At 40.1% G+C, this 21901-nt stretch overlaps 1 protein-coding gene across 5 annotated transcripts in view; it reads right to left on the minus strand.

Annotated features, from left to right (window-relative positions):
• The window catches only part of ARMC9 (armadillo repeat containing 9), a 55426-nt gene extending 34293 nt beyond the window's left edge, over positions 1-21133 (minus strand). For 3 of the 5 annotated variants that reach the window (XR_005627988.1, XR_005627987.1, XM_039713703.1), the window contains exons 1-10: positions 21073-21133; positions 20628-20715; positions 19978-20097; positions 19325-19495; positions 18165-18320; positions 16448-16540; positions 15801-15825; positions 10978-11135; positions 8842-8940; positions 3449-3484 (exon numbers count right to left, since the gene is read on the minus strand). Coding sequence is in view for 2 of the 5 variants with exons in the window: in XM_039713703.1 (XP_039569637.1) it covers positions 3449-3484; positions 8842-8940; positions 10978-11135; positions 15801-15825; positions 16448-16540; positions 18165-18320; positions 19325-19495; positions 19978-20097; positions 20628-20678 (909 nt within the window). In the remaining 3 variants the exon portion in view is untranslated. The remainder of the gene's footprint in view (positions 1-3448; positions 3485-8841; positions 8941-10977; positions 11136-15800; positions 15826-16447; positions 16541-18164; positions 18321-19324; positions 19496-19977; positions 20098-20627; positions 20716-21072) is intronic. The other 2 variants (XR_005627989.1, XM_039713704.1) reach the window with 1 other exon arrangement.
• Between the last annotated feature and the right edge of the window lie 768 nt (positions 21134-21901).

Consider the following 21901-nt stretch of genomic DNA (forward strand, 5'->3'; position numbering starts at 1 on the left):
TGCTGTCTTAGAAAAACGTGCTCCAACCAAAATCTAACCAGAGGATAACTGGTTAAGATGCACATATCACTCTTCTACATAAATCAAAGTTTTTGGCAAGTGTAGGATTTTGAAAGCTTTTATGAAATTTCAAACTACAGAAACTTCAACTGGAAAAACATTCAGATCAAATGGGACAAGGTTCCATTAATCCCCAAATTACTTTTTAAGCCAGCTGATGGAGCACAGCAAGGTATTTAGTATGGTTTCCTTCTGTGCTCTTCCTACACCAAAAAGGCAGCAGAGAGTAAGGCAGGCCCTGCACTGGGGCTCTGAGGGCAGAACCACTGAGCTGGAAAAACTTCTGTTCACTTTGCTGATCAGAGACAGTTTATCAGTTTAGAACCTGCACAGGAGGAAGGAAGTTCTTTCAGGCTTTTGGTGTTTCTGGGAAAGCAATAAGTAAAAAGTTCACATTACATCAGGTTCAATTATCAAGGCCTTACAGGAATGGAGAAAGTTTTGGGGGCTAGTTTGCTCTTCACTGCACTGTCATTTCTCAATCTGACTACGGCCAGCACCACTGATAACAGAAAAAATGCAAGCATGTTACAGGCAGAGGTTTCCTTTCTTCCTTTTCATCTGCATGATTGCAATTAGTCACAAGTAAGCTAATCTGCATCTGTGGCATGCTGAGTAAGACATTGGCTCAGGAGATACATTTCCAGTCCTGATTCAGCCACCAACTGCAGACAGAATCCAAACACATCATTTGATGTCTCTGGGCCTCAATTTTTCTCATCTGAAAAGCAGACACAGGCATCAATCTCTTGAACAAGCTGGGTTTTGAGATCTACCAATGAATGGCAGAGTGCAAGAGCTAAAAAATATTTTGCTATTAAGCAATTCAATGCTTATAGGACAATCATCATAAATAGAAATTATTTAGTAGCTACTCTTCTCATTTTTCTTAGATTACAAGATTTATTTCCTCAGCATTTTCTCCCAGGCCCTTTCCCCAGTCTTTCCTGGAACAGGGTAGCCATAATTTTAACCTTTTGAGTGACAGTATACCTTAGATTGCCAAGGAAAGGCAGAGTGTGAAGAACCTGTGGCAAACACGTTCCTATGTCCCAACACTCATAGACTTCATAGTGAAAAAAATACATTTCATGCAAAACCTATCTCGAGAGAGGATCATTTGTCATAACTGAAAAACATGCAGAAGCTCAGTGTCTTAAGGAAAGAAACACAAGAAAAAACAGCCCAAGCATAGCTCATTCTGGTAGGATCATGGGTATGACTTATGTTTGTGTTGGTTCTTGCCAAAGCCAAACCAGGTGCCATATTAAGTCAAATAATTCTGTCACGATGCACATTAGCCACAGATGGCATCCCTTTATTTTTGAACAAAGACAGGCATGAATATGAACAGCATGGAATAAAACAAAGAAGTTCAAAGGAAAAAAAAAAATCAGTATTTATAAAAGAAAGCAGATGCACTTGATGTGCAAGCCAAAACCACAACTGATTTTATCAAATACTGCAGTCCTATATTCAAGCCATATCCCCTTTGCTGTTTGATGTATATATTCATAATATGCTGAAGACAAAGCTGAAAGTCAGATTCTGTCCTCAGCTCCCACTCTGAAAATGTGCTGTAAGAATTCAGTGTAAATTCAGTGCAGATTCAGAATTAATAATCAAAGATATGTGATGAATATGTGAAGAGCAAAACCAAAATTTGAGCAGATTTCTACAAATCATTGGAACTCACAGATCTATGTTGAGTTCATTTGTTACATACTAATAACAAGAAGACTGCTCCATGCAGCCTGTGAGGGATTAGACCCTGAGCTTGTGTAACCTGGCAGGTCTACTGGGGCTATGCAAAGTATTATTTCATAAGAAGGTCTGCAAATGTTTTTAATTTTTTTTCCTATTTATACTAGAGATATGCTTTTATGAAAACTTACCACTTGCCATATAAAACAGGTTCTCTGAGACATCTGATGTGTACATTAAAAAGTCACACAGTAATACTGTGTGATAATGTAATGACAACACAAATGTCAGAAAGAAGTATAAAATACTAACATAAACAGTGAGGGGAGCTGAAAGCTACCCATATATTCAAGAAATTTCTCAGAATCAGAGTCAGATAGCTTTGCAAAAATCTTATAAAGAACTCTGCACAGTAAGCTATTACATTCTACATTGTATAAAGTTACATTTAATTAATACTTTGTACTAATCTGGATAAGGAAAAAGTTTTTCTTTAGCAAAAAATCATTTAATTCATAATTGCTCATCTGTCATCAACCTTTCCCAATCTCAAAACAGAGCATTATATGAAGGAACAAGATGCTTAACATCAAGCAAAAGGGTCCATTATGAACATTCATGTCACCAATGGGAACAGGTTGATTGATACAGGTGATCTTTCACCATAGGTGGATGTGGGCTGTGTTCTCTACATCAAGATAAAAATAAGCATGTAAGGAATAGTCCATTGCATTCAATATTTCTATGACTATTTCTCCAAATAAAATGTTGTTCTAAGTGGTAAGTTGAATGCCCACAAGGGTTTACTTTAATTCCAGGTGATATATATGTTTGAAATTTGGGCAGCTTTTCTTGAAAGGCAAAAATCTTGTTTAACTTAAAGAAAGTGATAAAAATATAAATATGTATTATTTTAAATTGACTGGCATCTTTCAGAATTGGTGTCAATCACTTTTATGAATTGATTACATACTGATTTACTCAGAAGTAGACTCATTTCCTTTCTTCACAAAGAATGCACTGACGATGGGCAAAATTAGATACTTATGGTGTACTTGTACTATTGCCAGAATACAAACTTCCATCTGGATTACAGGAGTCACAGGCAGTACAGAGAATATAATTTTGTGTTTTCAGTGAAAGAGGATCATTTTAACTGTGTGAAAGAATTTCATAATCTTTAGTACTGAAAGGAAGTTTGACTTCAGAAACAAAAAATACAAATATGCAGAATACAACACCCCTCTGAAGGGAATGAACTTGCAGGATTATCTTGAGCAATAATATTTATTTGCTTTGTCAAAGGTGTTGTGGGGGTCAGCTGGTTTTGGCACACTTCACAGAGAATGCATACTATACACAGATAATCCCATGGAAGAAATAATTGCTTTCTGCATGCTGTAAGAAGCTGAGTTTCATGTTAAAGTTGTGGACAAAGCTGCTCTTATGTTGACATGCTGTGTTATGTGCATTATGAAGCCATAAGGTTACCCAGAACATCTATTCCATTCCCCATGCAGAATTTCCAAGCTCTGTACATTTTCTGGCTTTTCATAAACCATACAGTTAGTGTCATGACAAGTTAAAATGCAGGAAAAATTGCAGCACATTGTGAAATAAAGAGAAATACAGACTGTGAGAGACTGAACAGGCAACGTGAAAGGAAATAAAGATAGACACTTACATATCCGTCATCACAAGGGCTCATAGAGTAATATCCCTTTATGGGCAAACAGACACACATTAAAATAAAGAAGATTAAAAAAAAATAAGTTAACAGAAATAAATCACAGAGAAATACACAGTTAAAAAAAACCCCCAACCAATAGAAATTAGCTAAAAATTAACAGATTATTAGCTTTGAAAAGAAAAATATAGACATGTTCTCCCAATCTTCATACCTGTATGTCTTAGAACAGAAATTGTTGTGTCTCTTCTGTGATGTATTTGGAAGTTCTCCTCTCAATACCTGGCAAACACACCTAGTCTGCACATTGTTCCACACTGTCAGAGTCAGAACAGCTACACACAAAGCACTGACAAACTGACAGGAATATATGACCTGTGCTGCTCACTCCACTGAGGCAGCCAAGAGAGAAACCCTGAACATGGCCTAGATCAGAAGACCTCAGCTCCTGAGAAAGCACCTGCCGCTATGCTCCACACTTGCTTTGACTGGAGTTTCTGACCAGCACATAACAAAGACAGGGAGACAACTTAAGGTGTTTCAGCAATGTTATCAATTCTTCATCCCAAAAGGTTCCAGGGATAAACTAAGAAAGTCTCTGGAGGGAAACCTAGTATGCAGTTACTAAAATAAAGAATGGTGCTAATTCACAGTTTGAGTAGTTTAGTACAAAATATGCCATGTTCTTCTTAAGTAGACTAAAATACTTACCCTCATCCTAGGTTTCATGTGGTCTGCTGGTGCAGACATTTCATAAGTAAGAAATGGAATACTTGCCACCAACTATTACAGCTTGATGGCAAGTTGCAGTAAAAACCAAGTTTGAGGAAAAAAGCACAGAGTACAAGAAAAATAAGAGCCCAGAGTAGTCATTACAGCTATCCCAAAAATTAAAAAAAAAAATCTTCCTTGTTCACAGTTTGTAAATGACAGTTTAACTTTACAGAGGAGTTGGTAATTTTGTCCAGTGACAGAACTTAAAAAACCCATCCCACCACTTTTCCACAGCTTCAAGAGTGGTATCAAAAGAGACTCAAAACTTGCAAGGGACATTAATTCAGCTAATTGTAGCTACAGGTAAATATAATCAGAATGAATAGCACCAAAAACATAATGGGCATTTATTCTAATCCATGACACAGGTGCAATACATGCAAACAACTTTACAGCTTTCAGGTCACAGAAAGATTCTCCAGTGGTTTACACCCATCTCTACTACTGACAGAAAGTGCAGATCTAAAGAAGCAGTTCCTGTTTTGCCTGTAATCCAAAACTTAGAGAACCATATTACCTTATCCCTAATCCAAAATATTCCAGGAAGGTGTACACTTTACTTCAATCAAAAAAAACCTGGGTTTGGGTTTCAGATTTGAGCCTTTGCTACTTTGGAGTGTGGAGTGTGAATGTACTGTGTTTATGATAAAAAGCCAGAATCCTCTTGGCTTCATGATGTGTATTGAACAGAAAACTGCAGGCATCAAAAACTACAATCCCTGCTTCTTATCCACCAGACAAATCAAGACTAGAAAAGGAAAATGGTAAAAAAAATTAAAACTTGACTTATCTCAAGAGTGTTAAAAATATAGGGACTGTGATAATCCTGTAAGGAATTGCTGTACTTGAAAGTATACTCTTCAAATTTACCATGACCCACATCAGTTCCCTATCCAAAGGAACACTAAAAAGTCAGGAATCTATTAACTCCTCAAATAAATGTTTTCTTCAGCTTGTCAGACCTGCTGCTCTGACCTTCTTGTCTTAAATCCCCACCTTCTGCTCTGATAACTCTCTCAGGTTTCTTATCTCCCAATTCAGGACCAGACACATCAAATGACATGATGGAAGATGGAGATAACATTCAACTGCAGCTAAGAGAAAAACCTAAGGGTAAACCAGGGCTTCAGAGGCCTTGGAAACGTCTCCCAGCTGTAACACAGTAGTGTGACCTCTCCCCCACTGCAAGCAGCAGATGCATCCTGTTAATGGATGTAGATCAGGCTCAGGAGCTGACCCAGGAAGTCACAGAGCTGGCAAGAGACATGGAGCTGTTCTGCAAAAGAATGAGATCAGTCCAGCTCAGGAGAGAACACAGAGCTGACACTAGAAGCCCTTGCTAAGTAAGATTTCAGGGTATGATTACAATGAAAAACTCTTGGCTGTCATTGCCTCAGGTCTTAAAGCCAGCTCAGTAAGACTTGCTTGTGGGATTTGTTCTCCTGATACAAATTTCTTCCAGTTTGAAAGGACAGACCTTCAGCCATGGTGGAGGGCAAGCCAGGAAGCTGATGTTTGCACATTAACAAGTGATACAGGTCACCTTTATTGTAATTTCAAAGCCTGAGACCTCACAGCTTTCTACTACACAATATGACTTTCTCCAGCATTAAAAGTTGAGCACAATGTACTGGGAATAAAATCAACTTTGCATACAAATAATGCTACCAAGAATATAATCCAAGGTATACTCCTTAATTTCCTTGGACAATACTTCATTTTGCTTACAGTACTCATATAATCCTCCTTCCCAGTGTAACTAAAAACTATCAGTGTGGCTGATTTAACAAAATATACTCTAAAGCTCAAGTCCAGATCTCAGAGAAAGATGCAGTTTTAGCATTTTCTCCTCTCAGAACCTGACCCAAAACCTGACTGGCTGTGAACTCAAGCACTTCCTCTTTCCAAACTATGTAATGCATGTCCACTCATACCCTAAATAACAGTGGTGGAAATTTAAGGCTGTGTGACAGTACCAAAAAAAAAAGTAATTTCATTGCTGATGATTCCTTTTTCTGCTCATTTGTTTAGAGATATTGATCCAGCAGAACCAATTTATTTCAGGGCCTTGTCCTGACATTGGTGATGTCAGTGAGATAGGATCATCCTGAACAGTCAAGGTGAAGTGGGGGGAAAAACCTAACAACTGACAAACCACCATATTTAATTGCTGATAAAACTCTTTAGACAATGACAGTTTTTTTAAGCCTCTCACTCATCTTGCCTACAGAATGAGGTAAGGTGATAGTAAGGTAAGGATGAACGAAGTAGCTGCCCCTCTGCTAGTCTCTTCTCTCTGTAATTATGCAGCTGGCTGCCCCTTACAGCAGAAGGTTTGTGAAATGGAGTAGCTGGAAAGACCACACTCTAGTGCCTCTAAGTAGTTATGGGCAAAAAGTGAATGAATCTTCCAAGAGAAATCCAGCACAGATGCTGTGAACTCGTGCTGCTACTTAGTCTGGGTCACGGTGCCTCCAGCTTTATTCCAAAACTCATGCAAAAACCTGAAACCACTTAAGGGCAGAACAATAACATCTGAGTGCATAACAATGAAGTACTTGAATCCTTGAAGAAAAAGTAATGGCATGCCTGAGTGGCCTAATGGCAAATAGTCAGAATTTTAGTTGATCTCATCTGGCTTCCTGCATCAACAAAGCCAGGGAGTGGTTAGACATATTCTGGGATGAGAAAGGAATCTCATTTTTCTTTTCATAAGAATATCTATTTTTTCTTCTAACATTTATTTGTGTTTCTACATGTTTGCTATTCATGTATAAAACCAGAACTCTTTACTTGGGAAGTAAACAAGAAAATATAATAAATCAAGAGAGGACAAAAGGATGAGGGAACCTGATTATGATGCAGTTAATGTCTATATGCAAAGACTGTGATTAGCCCTCCAAAACTTGGCTAATGCCTCAGAGAGCCTGTGTGGATCTGCTTATAGAAACAACATGAGAGTTCAACCACAGTAGCTGCTAGAACCTCAGTGTCAAGGCATGACCTAAACTAGAAACCCTTAATCTAAACACTCTCAGGGCTATAACTGGACTGGTCCTTCACTAGAGAGTTTGGCTGTCACAGCAACTACCTCAAATAGCCTGGATAAATGAGCCACAAAGTCACACAGAAATAGCTCTGCTAGCAAAGCCTAGTATAAAAATAGATACAACTGTGCCAGGAGAACACAGCCTTGCTCAGGTTAACCTAGTTAAAGGAGAAAAAAATTTACTTCCAGCAGGGAAAAAAATCCACCACCAACATATTCTCTTTCTCTAACCTATCTGCATAGCTGGAGACTGCGTCAAAGTGGCCATAGTGCCAATAAGTCTAGTGGCAAAGGCACTTCTGGAGCAGAAATGCTTTTAGAGACACTTTTAGGGAAGCAGAAATCAGAACCATGCATAAGGATGACACTCTTCCCTCTGCCCCTTTCCTAATGGGTTCAAGAGACTGGAGGATCAATGCATGCATAAGAAGAATAGAAATAATAAGCAAAACCCTGGGGAAATGGAGCACCTTGAAAGCACAGGAGAAAAAGAGAAGTCTTGATGCAAGCAGAGAGCAGGAACAGACAGAAAAGGGTATGTGGCTGTACAGAATGGGTGATCTCAGTACAGGGAAGGAGAAACACACACAACTTCAATATCAGATGACAAAAATACAGAAGACCACTGAGGTACCTAAAGCATTATCTCAAAAAGCCACTGACAAGGAAAGAGGAAAGACCTCTGAAAGCTGTTGGTTAGAAGAAAGATGGGGTGGGAGGAGGGACATTACAGGATGGGAGATGAGATAAGCTATGGATATGATAGAAATCTGAGGAGAGGGGAGCAGCAGACAGAAGCTAATATTGAGGCAACAGACAAACAGATGCTGGTTCCTCCCTGAAACAGCAGCTTTTGCAGGCTGCATAAGAGTGCACCTCCTAAACTCATGGCAGGTCAGAGAAAGGAGTTCTGACCATTAACAGGAAAGTGAGGGCATTTAAAACAGCCTGAAGAGCAATGAGGAATCATACTTATCTCTGAAAATATTAGCACATCGAAAAGAAAAGGAAGCATTTGTATTATCTCCTTATCTTTCTCTAGCAAATTTTCAAGAAGAACAAAATGTACCCATAGCATCATTGTTATTAAAAACCTTGGCAGGTTTTTAATAAGAAGCAGGAATTTTATTTTCTTCTGCTTTTCCTTTGACACTTCACAAAGTTCTCGTGCTACAAAGTTAAGTACACATGAATGCCTGCCATGGCAAAAACAAAAAGCACAGTTCATGATTTTGGCTTGTCTTTGTAGAACAGTGGTACACAATATTTTCTTAGTAAAATGTTTCTATGCACTTTTATGATTAATGCTTATTTAAAGCATTTTGTTAGCATGTTAACAGACATAAATTTTACTGTCCTCACAATAACAGAATTAGCTATAACTACACAACCAGGTCATTGACCAGCATCAGAGATCAACAAAACAATGTACTGCCATATTCTTATACAAGCTTGAACACATTATGTTTTGTCTTTCCCATTACAGAACATTTATTGTTCTATATGTAGCTTAACTAGTATTTCTTTTAAGACAGTTACTGCAAAAATCCCAAACATTTATACTTACAGTTCCAGGCCTTGTGAAGTCAATGTTGTGTGTTACAGTTTGTTTCAAATGATTGTTAAACAAGCAAGCACAAACACTTTGAATGTACTCTGGTGTAATCTAAAAATTAGGAAACAAAATGAGAACAGGATTATATAAAACTTACAGTTTCTATCAGACAAGCATTTCTATATTAAAGGCTGTTTCTTTGGTTTTTTTAAAGAGTAAGAAATCACACACCTGAGACTCACTGACACAAGCACAAGATATGTACTGCAACTAATATTCTGTACAGAAATTTTAAAAATTAAATTCTCTTTATCTGGGAATTGTTATTCTATTCACCAGACTAGTGCTCAACACTTTCAGAGAGTCTAGGAGAAAACTGGATTTTGTCACACCTCTATTTGCATATAGATTTTTGTGAATCAAAAGGTTAAAAATCAAATCAAATTAAAAAATGAAGCAGTTTTGATCTTGAAACAATGCTGACGTGTTGTTTACCTGAAGAGTAGAACTTACACAACTGTCTTGTATAGCAGAGAGAATAAATATGAATTACATAGTACAGAACTTTGTTTTTCAATGCAAAACATCTCAGTGGGTTTAGTGTTTTCGTTTTGGGAAATCTACATTTCAACAGAACAGCTTAATTTCAGGAGAGTTATTACCTTCCCCAGAAGAGAGATGAGAGGACTGAGATAATACTTCTGTATTACAGAAATGCAACTGGGGACACTTCTGATATTCCCAGACCTTCAGCAGGACAATGAACCCCTTCAAATTCAGAACGCTGTAACTTCAATATCACTTTATTTAGCATCCAGCTCCACTTTGGATTCAGCAATGACAGATCCAGGATCCCTAACGGAAGAGCCCCCTCCGCTGGACACACTTGGGAAGCACCAAATGAGTGCCACGCACAAGGCTGGCAAAGGAACTGAACAACCAAAGAGAACCAGGGTCCGGCTCCCGGCCACAGAGGGTGATTGGATATCGTCTGGAACAAAGGAACTGAACAACATCCGCAACCAAAGAGAACCAGGGTCCGGCTCCCGGCCACAGAGGGCAACTGGATATCGCACGGAGGTGTGAAATGGGAGGCAACAAATGAATGACTGTGATTTTATTGTTGAGCAGATACCTTCCCTAATCTGCTGTAAAGCATAATCCACCCAAAAGCAAATTCTTGCCTGCAGTAATCCCATGATTGGATATCGTCTGGAGAGCACGGAGGTGTGAAATGGGAGGCAACAAATGAATGGTGATTTTATTGTTGAGCAGATACCTTCCCTAATCTGCTGTAAAGCATAATCCACCCAAAAGCAAATTCTTGCCTGCAGTAATCCCAGAGCAGCGTAACAAACCATATGGTGCTCATGCTGATGGCAGGAGGAAGGTACATATTGACTCTTCAGCAGGCAGCACAGGAAATGCCAGGCCATTCTCCCTGCTAACAATTCACAGTTCCTTTAAAAGCACCTAGAGGTCACTGACATCTGCCTAAGAACAGCCTTCAGGTTACACAGAATTTAACCTCCCAGAGGAGCACAACACATGAAAAAGACAATCAACTTTGTACAAAAAATACTCCTAAAAAAGTTGTACTTCCTCCACTGACATACATGTGGCTCATTTCACATCATGAATAACTAATTCACTCCTATCTCCCTGGTCCCTTTATCAATTAAATTAACAAGTCCAGTTCAGCAGAACAGAGAGCAAAGCTTTTCCTTACCAAAATTTTGGATAAGAAGATTGTTTCTACTACTGTGGAATTTAAAACAGACGTGACTGAAGTTTTAAATACAATTGTTGATGGGCACGACTGCAATCAGTAATCACCAAAGTGCCCTCTAATAACTGCTGCTGCCAAAGCTCAAAAGAGAACTTGCACAAGAGATCTGAGATGTCTTCTGAGTTGGAGATAATTTTTTCAAGATTTTTGAGCCAGCACAATTCAACCCACTTTTTGCACTTCTTTTATCCTCCTTCACCAGGGCAATGGGAGAACAGCTCATGCAAAGTGCTGTGTTTTATTAGTAACTAAGAGCCACAGGTCTAACAGAAATGCTAGTAACTGTGATGCTTAATTCACCCTTTGGTCTCCATTTTCTAGGGGTGTGGAAGCAGGTGCACATCTGGGTCATCTCTTACCATCTTGCCAGTGACTGTGGCCTCCAAAGAATCCACCAGCTCTGCAGTGACTTCAAGGAGACCACGGTAGTCCATCTGCAACTTGCGCAATCGTTTCAGGTTGGTCATGTACCTGTGCTCACGCTTCACTAACTGCTGATGAAGATGTTGCATCATTTCTGTCAAGAGAATAATAAAAGAAGTAATAGTAAATAAATCACCTATTCAAACAAAAGGACAAAAGAACCCACAAGCATTTTTACTGCTCTGAAGGGACAGCCTCAATTTCTGAGGTGTGGAATTTGTTTATAAGGATAATTTCATGCCTCTAGGAAGATTCCATTTCATTGCAACACCTACGAGTATTTATTAAGCCTTAATTGTCCAAAGAAGCAACTGCTTCACAGTTACAGTAGCATTACAACTATAAGGCAGTAAACATCACTGAATATATTTGTGAAGAGGATGATCCATTACTTAGTGCTTAATGGTAAACTCACTTGTTCACTTTTGATGTCCCAAGTTTCTGAAAATAACTCAAATTTGTCCTTCATTTCTATCTGAATAATGAAAAAGTTACATTTCTGATACATTTTGTTCCTTTGGGTTCAATTCCTTTTGAGGCAAAAGCAAACTGAGTACCAGAATCTGTGTACTCCACCCCAGTCTCAGATCTAGCCAAGCCAATGCTCTGCATGGAACTGGGCACTGAACCTGGAGCTGTGGTCCACAGAGCAGAATTCTGTGACCAGACAAAACCGTGAAGGGAGGCACAATAATTCTATTGTTACAGCTGATGTTGTGTATTTTGCTAGAACATTATGTTTTAAATTAGTTTGCTGAAAATCCAGTACTGCCTTGGTGCTGTGAAAGTGGCATCAGGCCCATCTGCAAACAGACACAATATTTACCATAGGAGGTTTTGTTAAACAGTGGGAAGGAACCAGCTTGACTGTGGAGTTTCAGACAAAAGTAGGATTCCCTCACACAGATTGAAAATCTTTCTGGATTAAAATAAAGCATTCTGAACAGCCCAATATGACAGTTTATCTCGCTTATAAACAATAAGACATAGATCCTGTTCAAATCCAGCAAAATGCACTTAAAAAAAACCCAGACCAATAACCAAAACACCACTATAACAGTAACATTAAGCAATTCTGCTGAAGCTGCTAAGCTTTTTACAATTCTGTAAACTGTTACACCAATCTCAATTTCAATCAATATGAACTTAAAAATCAGTAGAGTTAAGATGACTTCCAAAGACAATCAAATTATTCAGCCTTGATGATAATAATTCAACTTTGATTTTGTTTTTATTTCACAGCCATTACTGTTAAACTGTTACCATAGCTTTAATATGATACAGCTTCAAAACAAGAATATTTTTCTAAACTAGAAAAAGATTCTGAGAGCAACCACTGCACAAAACTAGCTACTCCAGCACTTTATTTTGTTGCCTAGATGAGCAAATGGGAATATATTTTTATTTAACTGTGAATAAATTTCCAATGGATATATCTAGAGCGTGACTTTCACTCAGAGGAAAGTTGGAAGCACCAAATCACAAAGCATAAACCTTCTCAGAGTTTGCTTACTTTTCATAGCCCAGTGGGTAGAATTTCCAGTGATGAAAATATGTCTTCCAACTGCAGTCAGCAGGAAAAAACTACATAACCAAAACTCAATGCAGCTCATGAACACTAGTCTTGGAAATTCAGAAACAGGGTCCAATTTTGCCTCTTGGCAGTTAAAACCAGGGATTTTCAATAATAAACTGAGAAAAGGGTGTCAGAAAGGAATCACAGTCTCGGCATATCTTGCAACTTTGTCTCACTATCTTCTCACACCTGAGTAATTTTACTGAAAAGGGGAAAGTCAGGAAAGCTTTGCCTGCTGAAAGAGCAGGAAGCCCTCATCTCTGGCAAGCAGCTGTGCCAAGTTCAGACAGCTGCTGGAAGAGCTGGTCCTGTGCTGCCCCATTCCCTCACTGCATTCCTGCCACATCCCTCTAACAGCATTCATTCAGACAAATCAGGGAGCTACCTGCCCAGGTAAAAATTAGTACTAAATTCTGTGTTTAAAAGGTTAAATCATTACCATCCCAGTCCAGATTTGGTAAAAGTAAATGGTACCTTTCAGAGGCATTTCAGCTGACATTTATGTCATCTCGCAGCAGTGATCAAACTGCACCATTACAGGAATCAGAGTAACACTGTGGCTTCTCTCTTTCCCAGACACAACTCCCAGCACTGACAAATGCTTTGTACATATGATCAGCTTATCAAGGAGGGAAAAAAGCTCTGGACCAAACACCTACCAAAAACATTATTCATATGTTGATGAAAAGAGGGAAAAAAACAGCACAGAAAACAAACTTCCTGGTGTTGGAAGATACAAGATACAGTAAAGCTTGTGACTCTGCCAAATGAAGATGCTGGCACTGGGTATCATCTGAACTACTGCAGGTTTCTACCAGAATTCTTGCCTGCTCTTTCATGTGTGTAATTGTCAAGTCTTCTAACTCCAGTTCCTACAAGCAGCCAAAGAGTTACACATATGCACTTAATTCCATGACAACCTTTTCTCTCTAAGTGAGAGATTCCTTTAAACTTACCTACACCTGAAACACTTGTTTCCTGAACTTGTGCTTGTTCTGTCTCTTTCTGTCTAATTTCAGCCCACCTTCACATACTTGTCCAGAAGCACTGATCCAGCCAGCTGAGCTCCTGCACACAGTGAAGCAGAGCTCTGAGCAGAGAAGCTGTTGTTGGAGCTGCTGTTGGACACCAAACCTTGCTCTCAGGAAAAGCAGGAGTCTCCTTCTTGCTTAAAAATTACTACCCATATTCTAAACTGACATTTTTACACATAAATAGTCAGACTTGAGCAAATCTCTAGACAAGTAGATCACACTCCACCTTCTCTAGTGCAGGAGCCTGACACACTTCCAGCACTCTTCCCCCTCCCCAAAATGGTGGAAGAGTGGTTGTGAACTCATCCACAGATTTGTAATGAGGCAGTGAAGGGAACAGCAGCTGAACACACTTCCAAATACTTCATTCCCTCAGTTCCTGTTAGCAGAGAGGACACAAAGAAGGTCTGAAGCTCTCTGTGCAAGATGCCAACCATTCTGCAATTTTTTCCTTTCCAGCCAAACTGAAAACATATGGGAGAACTGTAAGTTAAGCACAACTGCCACACAAATAGCTTTGGAAGTCATACAGGAACTGAAATTTTTTAGCAAATGGGTAAGAAGCCAGACTGTAGCAGGTAAGGCAGGCAAGGTAAACACACTGAGCACTCCAGGACACCCTCAAAAGCATTTACACCACCCCACCCAAACCTGAAGTACTTCAGCATGTCAGACTGATGACTGGCAACTATTTACAAAAGGTGTTTTCAGGACTCTGCCATACTGCTTTCATTCATCTGCTGCCTATAAATTCCCTTTGCATCTCCCCTTCACTGATAAAGTAAATATTCTCCAGCATTAAGTGCTGTGGATCCCATGTGATGTGAGCAGGATACTGCAAAAATAACCTCTTGGATCCAAAACCTTCATATGGGACAGTCCTCAAATAACCTTTATGAAAAATCCAAACTAACTCAACCTCCAAGGCACATAACAGATCTGCAAATTCAGGTTGACCTGCATGAATTGAATTCCATGACAGTCCCTGCACAAAGCTCAGAACCTGCCCAAATTAAAACTAATTAGGCCCCAAATAAGTCAGGTACAATTGCACAGTTATTTCCTTTTAATAAGAGCATGGGCTATTGCCTTCAGGAAAATCCTCCACAAGGAAAAAGTGTAACTTCTAGAAAATAAAAATCCAAGAGGCCCTTCTATTATTCAGTGAAAGTCTCATGCAACAACACAAAGCACAAAATAACAAAGAAAATACATGGAACTCACACTGGGAGAATACATTTCTGCTTAATTCAATCTACAAAAAAGTAAAACCTTAGGATAAACCTACAGATAAAATAACTCAAGAGGAAAAGTAATTTTAAGAATCCTACTGGTCTCATATAAATCCCTAACTAGAAAGTATATGCAGAAAGTCAAGTGAAAAAATCAATGAAAGGTAGTTGGAAACCTAAGTTGTATTTATTGAACTGATTTTTAAAAGGCACATGTTTCAAGTGTTACCAGCACCTAACAGGATTCTGTGCTGAAATTATTATTTCTAAAGGGCCACAAGCCACACACACACATTAAAGTGTGTATAAGCAGCTTACCTCAAAATGCAACACATCCACCAGTCACACTTAAATGAACACATTCCTATTCAGGATATACTAATATGCACTATCTTAGGAGGTACTATTTAAACAAAATGAGTAAATAGGAACAAAAATCAACCCTGTCCAAGATCATCAAACAGCCATTAGAACAACTGAATGAGACATAAAACCTGGAAGCAAGGGAAAGGATCTGAGGCAACTTACTTTCATCAGAACTAGAAAAAGAAAGCTGCTATGCACTTTGTATGGAGTTCTCCACTTGTTTTTACCATGTTTCAGAACCAAATAGATGTTTAATACAAATCCCACTAGTAGGCCCTTTCCCATTTCTAGCCCATACTTACTGACTGCAGGAACCTTACTGAGCTCAAGAAGCTATCAACAGCTATCACCAAAGCTGGGGTCTGGACTTCCAAGGACTTTCTGCTATGCATCACTGGTTCCCCAACCCTGCAGGTAAACCTCCCACTATCTCCACAGCCCCTGACAACTTTACAGGACCTCCTTACCACAGCCCAGTATTTACCTTTGTTGCACTGTCCACTCTCCTTCGACAATTTTACAGAACCTCCTTACCACAGCCCAGTATTTACCTTTGTTGCACTGTCCACTCTCCTTCTGTTGCACGAGTAAAAGCAGATCAGGAAAATGTGCACCTTTTCAGTGTTTGTTCCAGAGACTCAGAATGAGAATCTCAACCAAGTTAGATATTCCTACTATCCCAGCAAACAGCAAGTGCCTGATGCTCTACAGAATACATAAATCAACAATAAATACATAAAAATCTCATAAGTGTAAAACTCACAATGTTGCCTAGGGACTGGAGATCTTTTGCTGACCTATGAGTGACCAAATCATTTCTAGAACCCTTAAAAGCCCTGGAAAATTTTCAGCTAGTCCCTGAAGAGGTTAATTTAAAAGACTAACAGCTTTAGAAATGCTAAAAAAGAAGTCAGGTCAGGTTGGTGCCTTTGGGTATCCTGTATTTATACATGGAAACAAAGAATCATCACACGATAAGCATGTAGGTTCATATGGATTTGTACATGGTCTTTATATGACTTTTTCAAAAGTTTATTTTTGAATGTGGAATATAAACAATGTTTCCTGTCATAAAAACACTGAACCGCAATGTTACTGCAATTCTGCAATAAATCTTAGCAGCACACTCTTGCAATAAATTATACTGCCTCTTTACAGTATTTCTAATTATCTGCAAAGTGTTTTCTTAGAAGGATACAAATATAGTGAGAAGCCGAGGAGTCTGTCTGGCTTTAAGAGCCAGCGACAGGAATGTTTCCAATCTTGTCCTTAAATCCAGTGTCCAAGAATCCTTGAAAAGAAAAACAAATAATGACAGTTGTTCACCAAATATGTACACTCTGCAGAAAGTACTGCTTGGATCACAGCAACTTCCCACTAGTAAACAAGGCAGCCAGCACTGGATTTAAAATATTTTCCCTTCACTGTTACTGATGTGAATTTGTTTGCTCACTCCCCATGAAAGCATACAGAAGTCAGAGGGGAGTTCAGTATTATTCCTAGATAGGAGTTCTACAAACACAAAGCATCTTTATTTCAAGTACAAAACTGTCACATAGTGTTGGTGGCTTATATACACACACAACAACTGCCCTGAAAGAAAAAGCACCTTTAAAGACAAGACACTTGAGAAAAAGAGAAAAATTATTTTCACATATATTAAATAGAGTACAAAATTCATAATTTTGCACTGCTCAGTTTTCATCCTTTGCTCCTAAAAAGATCTGGGAATTGTAAGTTTTGTCAATAACTGCTGCAAGCATCATGACATGACACTGGTGGGTACAATGTTTCTAAAATAAGGATTTGGAGAAAAACAGCCAATGCAGGAAAAACAGACCAGCAGAACAGACCAAGAGCATTAACTGGAATGCTGTCCCCTGCCTGACGTAGTGTCTCACACAAACAAGAAAATAACAGTTAAGGGAAAAAGTCAAACTACACCTCATGTCTTCTATTTCAAGCCTTCAGTGGAGCTGGTTTCTGCTTGAGGAAAAGCCAGCCAATGAAAAAAAAAGTTCTCTCTTCCAACAAGTACCAGAAGCTCCCTAAATTTACTGCTGTATATATGTTGCAAGCTGTTCTCACAGCTGAGATTTGCCCTTATTTCACCATGCTGGAGAGTGTACAGATTTACTTGTTGCATTTACCAACTCAGTATCCAGACAGTGGTGTACCACAGCACGCTGTATATTACCAAAGGAACCTTGTCTCCTGCAGAGAGAAGTGCATATGATTTTTCAAGATGCATTACACAAACTGACAGGAACTCCAGCTATATAAAGCATCAGATGCCTGAGAAAAATATATGACATAAGAACTCTGCTTCGTGAACTAGTGACTCACTGCTGCTCTTTCTCAAACATAAAACAATCTGTGTTTCAACACTAACACAGAATGAGTTGAACAATTCCCACAAGAAAATATGAGTAAATGTGGACTAAGAGCTTGGACACTGGGTTACTCAGAATAAACCTGAGGATCTCGTCTTAGATAATACATTAAAAAAAATGCTGTGAAGTATAATTTAAAAAAAAGTAGTCATATTCCATCTCTGAGGTCAACTAGTCTATCTCATTATTTATTGCTAGTCCCAAAGGAAAATGGCAGCATATGCCTATTTTTGGTGTTAAACTGGAGTTCCTTATCAGCTGGTAGATCCAAAGCCAGACCTAAGGTAAGTATCACTTCAGCTTTGATTTGCTATCACAAGCAGTGTGGCAGCAACGCAGGCTGAAGACATCTCCTTGCACCAGAGTGGCTGCCCACAGCTGCTCAGCCAGGCCAGCACAACTGGTCAGAGAAGCATTCAGAGCAAATAACTCTAAAAAATACTACACATGCTTTACCAACAAATTTGTGCAGGTATGTCAGTTAAGTCAGCAAAAAAGCATCTCCACCACACAGATACTTACCTGGAAAAGTTCTTTAAATGAAGGATGTACCATGGGGTTTGGAACAAAGGGCAAAGCATAGAAGGGAAGAAACTCTGTGGTCTGGCTCAGTGCAGCTCCTTTTGTTTCCAGGTATGCCTTGAAATAAGAAATCCTTTCGTCAAGTTCAGCCTTGTCCTAGGAAATAAAGCAGATTTAATTTAGAAAACTACCATTCTGAATGTACTGTAAAGCTGGCAAATAAGAGACCCAAATATATTAATACCAGATTTGAAGTTCCAGTATGTTTGTTATCTAAAAATCAGTATTTATTTAATTAGAGAACATACTGTGTGTTTTCACCAGTCATAAAGGAAAATGTAAACCAATGTTGTTGTTTCTCTCAACCAGGTCCAAAGAAAGAAGAGACAGAGAATTGCTTTCTGCATGTAAATTATTCCTGTTCACTTCAGGCTAGATTTTTAAAGAAAAATGCCATTGCTACACTCAGGGCAGAGAGAAAACACATACTTTGGACATGCTTTATTTCAGTGGTAAGTGCAGAAACAAAAAAATCCACTTGCACAGCAGTGGGAAGTGGAGCTGGCACACAGAACAGAACAAAAGCCCCTTAGAGGCTGGAAAAGAGACTTCAGGCATTCAAATACTCCTGCAGCAGCTGACAGGTGAAGGCCAGGAGCTATTAAGCCCTGGCTGATCCGGCTGAGTCCAAACTACTTAAATGTCTCTTCATCATAAAAGTTCCATGTGACAGAGATTTTGTTTTAAAACATCTTTGGATTTATAGTTCTCAGCATAATATATTGAGCTGGCCAAAACTGAGCTTTGCCATTTATTCAGAAATTAGTGTACTTCAACTCACAGCTCAGTGCAAACTCCAAGCAAAATGTTTAAAGAATCTGCTATGATCTACAATTACAAGTGTGAAAGTATTGCCATTTTGGTATTTTCTGAGTTGAAATACTTCAGGAACTTTGGGATAAGGACAGCTCCAACTTCCATCTGTGTACTTCACAATACAAAGGATGTGGCTGAATTAAAATGCAGACTGTGGCTAAAACTGGATACATACTCTTGGAATGATAATTAGAAAATATCCCATCTTCATCCACACTAAAGACAAATAAATAAAGTAAAACAAACAAAAGCAATCTGAGGTTTGAATTGTGAACTAAACTTACAGGTTTTCCCATAGTTTGTTTCAAGAGGAAGGTGGCAAAGTAGATGTGGAGATAGAACTCCAGGTTCTGAGCAACTGGATCACTGTCATGGACTGAAGATAAAATATGCTCCTCCCAGAGGTGGAAGAAGGCTTTCTGATCACCATCTTCAAATGCTGTAAGCATTTCTTCCTGTGAAAGGGATAAGCATCAAGTGAAAACCCAAACACACAAGAGCCACATCTTCTCAGCAGTAGGATAGTGAATGAAGAATTCCAGTGCCATCTGAGCACTTCCAATTAAAAGTTTTATTCACAAATGTCCCACCATTCAATGACCACCCAAATGTTCTTTTTTCACAGATCTTTAGTATCTTTGAGAGCCTGAATCAACCATCAATACAAGAAGCAAACCCCACATTTTCAAGCATATCAGTAAAAACTTAAAGTAGTATAAATCAAAACTATTGCTTTGAGTTCAAGATGACTGCAGATCTGAAAGAAAAATAACCCCAACCCCAAACTTGAAGGTTCCTGTGCTGGAAGAAGACTGCCAAGAGATTTCTTCAAATAATCAAGAATCTGTTCAGACAATTCACTGCTGTAATAACTCACAGGGGGCTTAGTGAGCTCTGTTTTCATTATTACTCAAAGTAAGTGTAAATGATGCATTACCTGAACAGGCAATGAATCTTCTGAGGGAACATCTGCTGGTTTAGGTAGTGGCTTCCCTTTTATTTTACATTCCTTTTTAAATACTTTCACTGTTTCTTGAAATCCGGCAAAATCCAAATACTGCGAGATAAAAACATAGAGGAACAACATTTGTTAGATTAATGCTTCAGTAAGTGATTAATCCTCTTTTTAGGTGATTAATGCTTCAATGAATGGCCCATGAAATGCCAAAGTTTCTCTGCAGGATGGTTCACAAATGTCAAAGACTGCAAAGTGATAAACCAAGAACTGACACCTCGTGGTGGGAAAATACCATCTCTCCATTTCCTCCTGCATCCTAGAGACAACTGAATACACCATCTCTGAAAGAATGATGCCTCTGGGTTTAGCCAGTAATTTCGTTCGACCAAAGAAGAAAATTTACTGCTGGCATTTAATGGACATTGAGCCTTTTGAACTGACAGAGCATGACAGGAGTCAGCACAATTTCAGAGTGTAGCAACACATAGCCAGATAAATAACTCCAGAATTCAGACCTCAGTTACAATGCCTGGCTCTGAATGCAAACACTGAGAAATCTTGCCTTGCAAGAATCATTTAAAAAAAAGAAAAAAAGAAAAGAAGAAAAGAAATAAAGAGAGAAAACCGACCTCTTTCACTAGTCCAAGCAACTCAGCTTCATACGCTAAAACATCACCCATTGCTAAGGGCTGCTGCTACTTCTCATCGCTGATACAGCTGGAAAATGGCAAAGAAGGGGGAGTTAGTGCAGAGCACAGGGCTCACACAGCACAGCCCTTCAGCCACAGCATCTCCAGAAGTAGAGGCACAGACAGACAGACTCACAGAGATACACACAGGCACACACGGTCTACCTGCTCCACTCTCACCTGCACCACATCCCACAGCCTCGCATCCTCCCTGTTCCAGTCCCTCCTGCCTCGCATTCTCCCTTGCCTCAATCCCCCCTATCCCCCCCTCCCCCTGTCCCCCATTCCCAGGTGTCCCAATCCCTCTTGTCCCCCATTCCCAGGTGTCCCATTCCCCCTGTCCCCCATTCCCAGGTGTCCCAATCCCCCTGTCTCCCATTCCCACCTGTCCCAATCTCCCCTCAGCCGCCGCCGGTGTCGCCCCGGCAACCGCGGCCCCGCCCCCGCCTCGCGTCCCGCGCACGTGACCGCTCTCAGCCAATCGCCACGCGGGACCAGCGCGTCACGCGGCGGGGGCGTGCCCGCGGCGGCGGGGCGGACAGCGCCCCCTGTGGGGCGGCGGGCGCCGCGGCCTGAGGGGGCTGCGGGGCTCTGGGGTCCGTGCGGGTTCTGAAATGGCGAACGGCCTCAGCCGGGGCCCTGGGCAGGGAAAAGCCTTCCCGCTTGGAAGTTTCGTTTGAAAGAGATGCGGGGCGAGGAGGGCGGAGGTTTGCAGGGAGCGAGCGGGGCAGGAGGAGGCTGGAGCCCGGCTTTGCTTGCCAGGGCCGCGCTCTCCGACAAGTCCTTACCTGGTGGAAGCCCCGCCAAAGCAAAGGGGAGGATTGGCCCAGCCCCTTATCGAGTCTTGTTCCCTTTTCAATTAGCAGTGCTAATGAGCTTTTCCCCACTAACATCAGGTTCCCAGCAAAGGTTAGCTCCACGCTGTAAGACAGTGCTGTACGCTGTATGATCACCGGGTGTGAGAGAGATGGTTTTCAATAACAGCAAGGTATTGCAGCCAAAACTGGCAAGGGGCTGCGAGAAAGGAACAGCTAGAGATCTCTGTTAGAAAAAAAAAGGATGTGGACAAAATAGTCTGGGAGCTGGGTGCACAGAAACAGCAGGACACAGAGCTTCATCACCAGGAGAAACAGCCCCAGCCCCAGCGAGCCTCACTGCCCTCATCACAGCAGCACAGCTTCGGTGCTGCCACCAGCACAGACCAGTGGCCACCT

This window comes from Passer montanus, unplaced genomic scaffold (assembly GCF_014805655.1).
Source record: "Passer montanus isolate IOZ18808 unplaced genomic scaffold, ASM1480565v1 scaffold29, whole genome shotgun sequence".
Taxonomy (NCBI): Eukaryota; Metazoa; Chordata; class Aves; order Passeriformes; family Passeridae; genus Passer; species Passer montanus.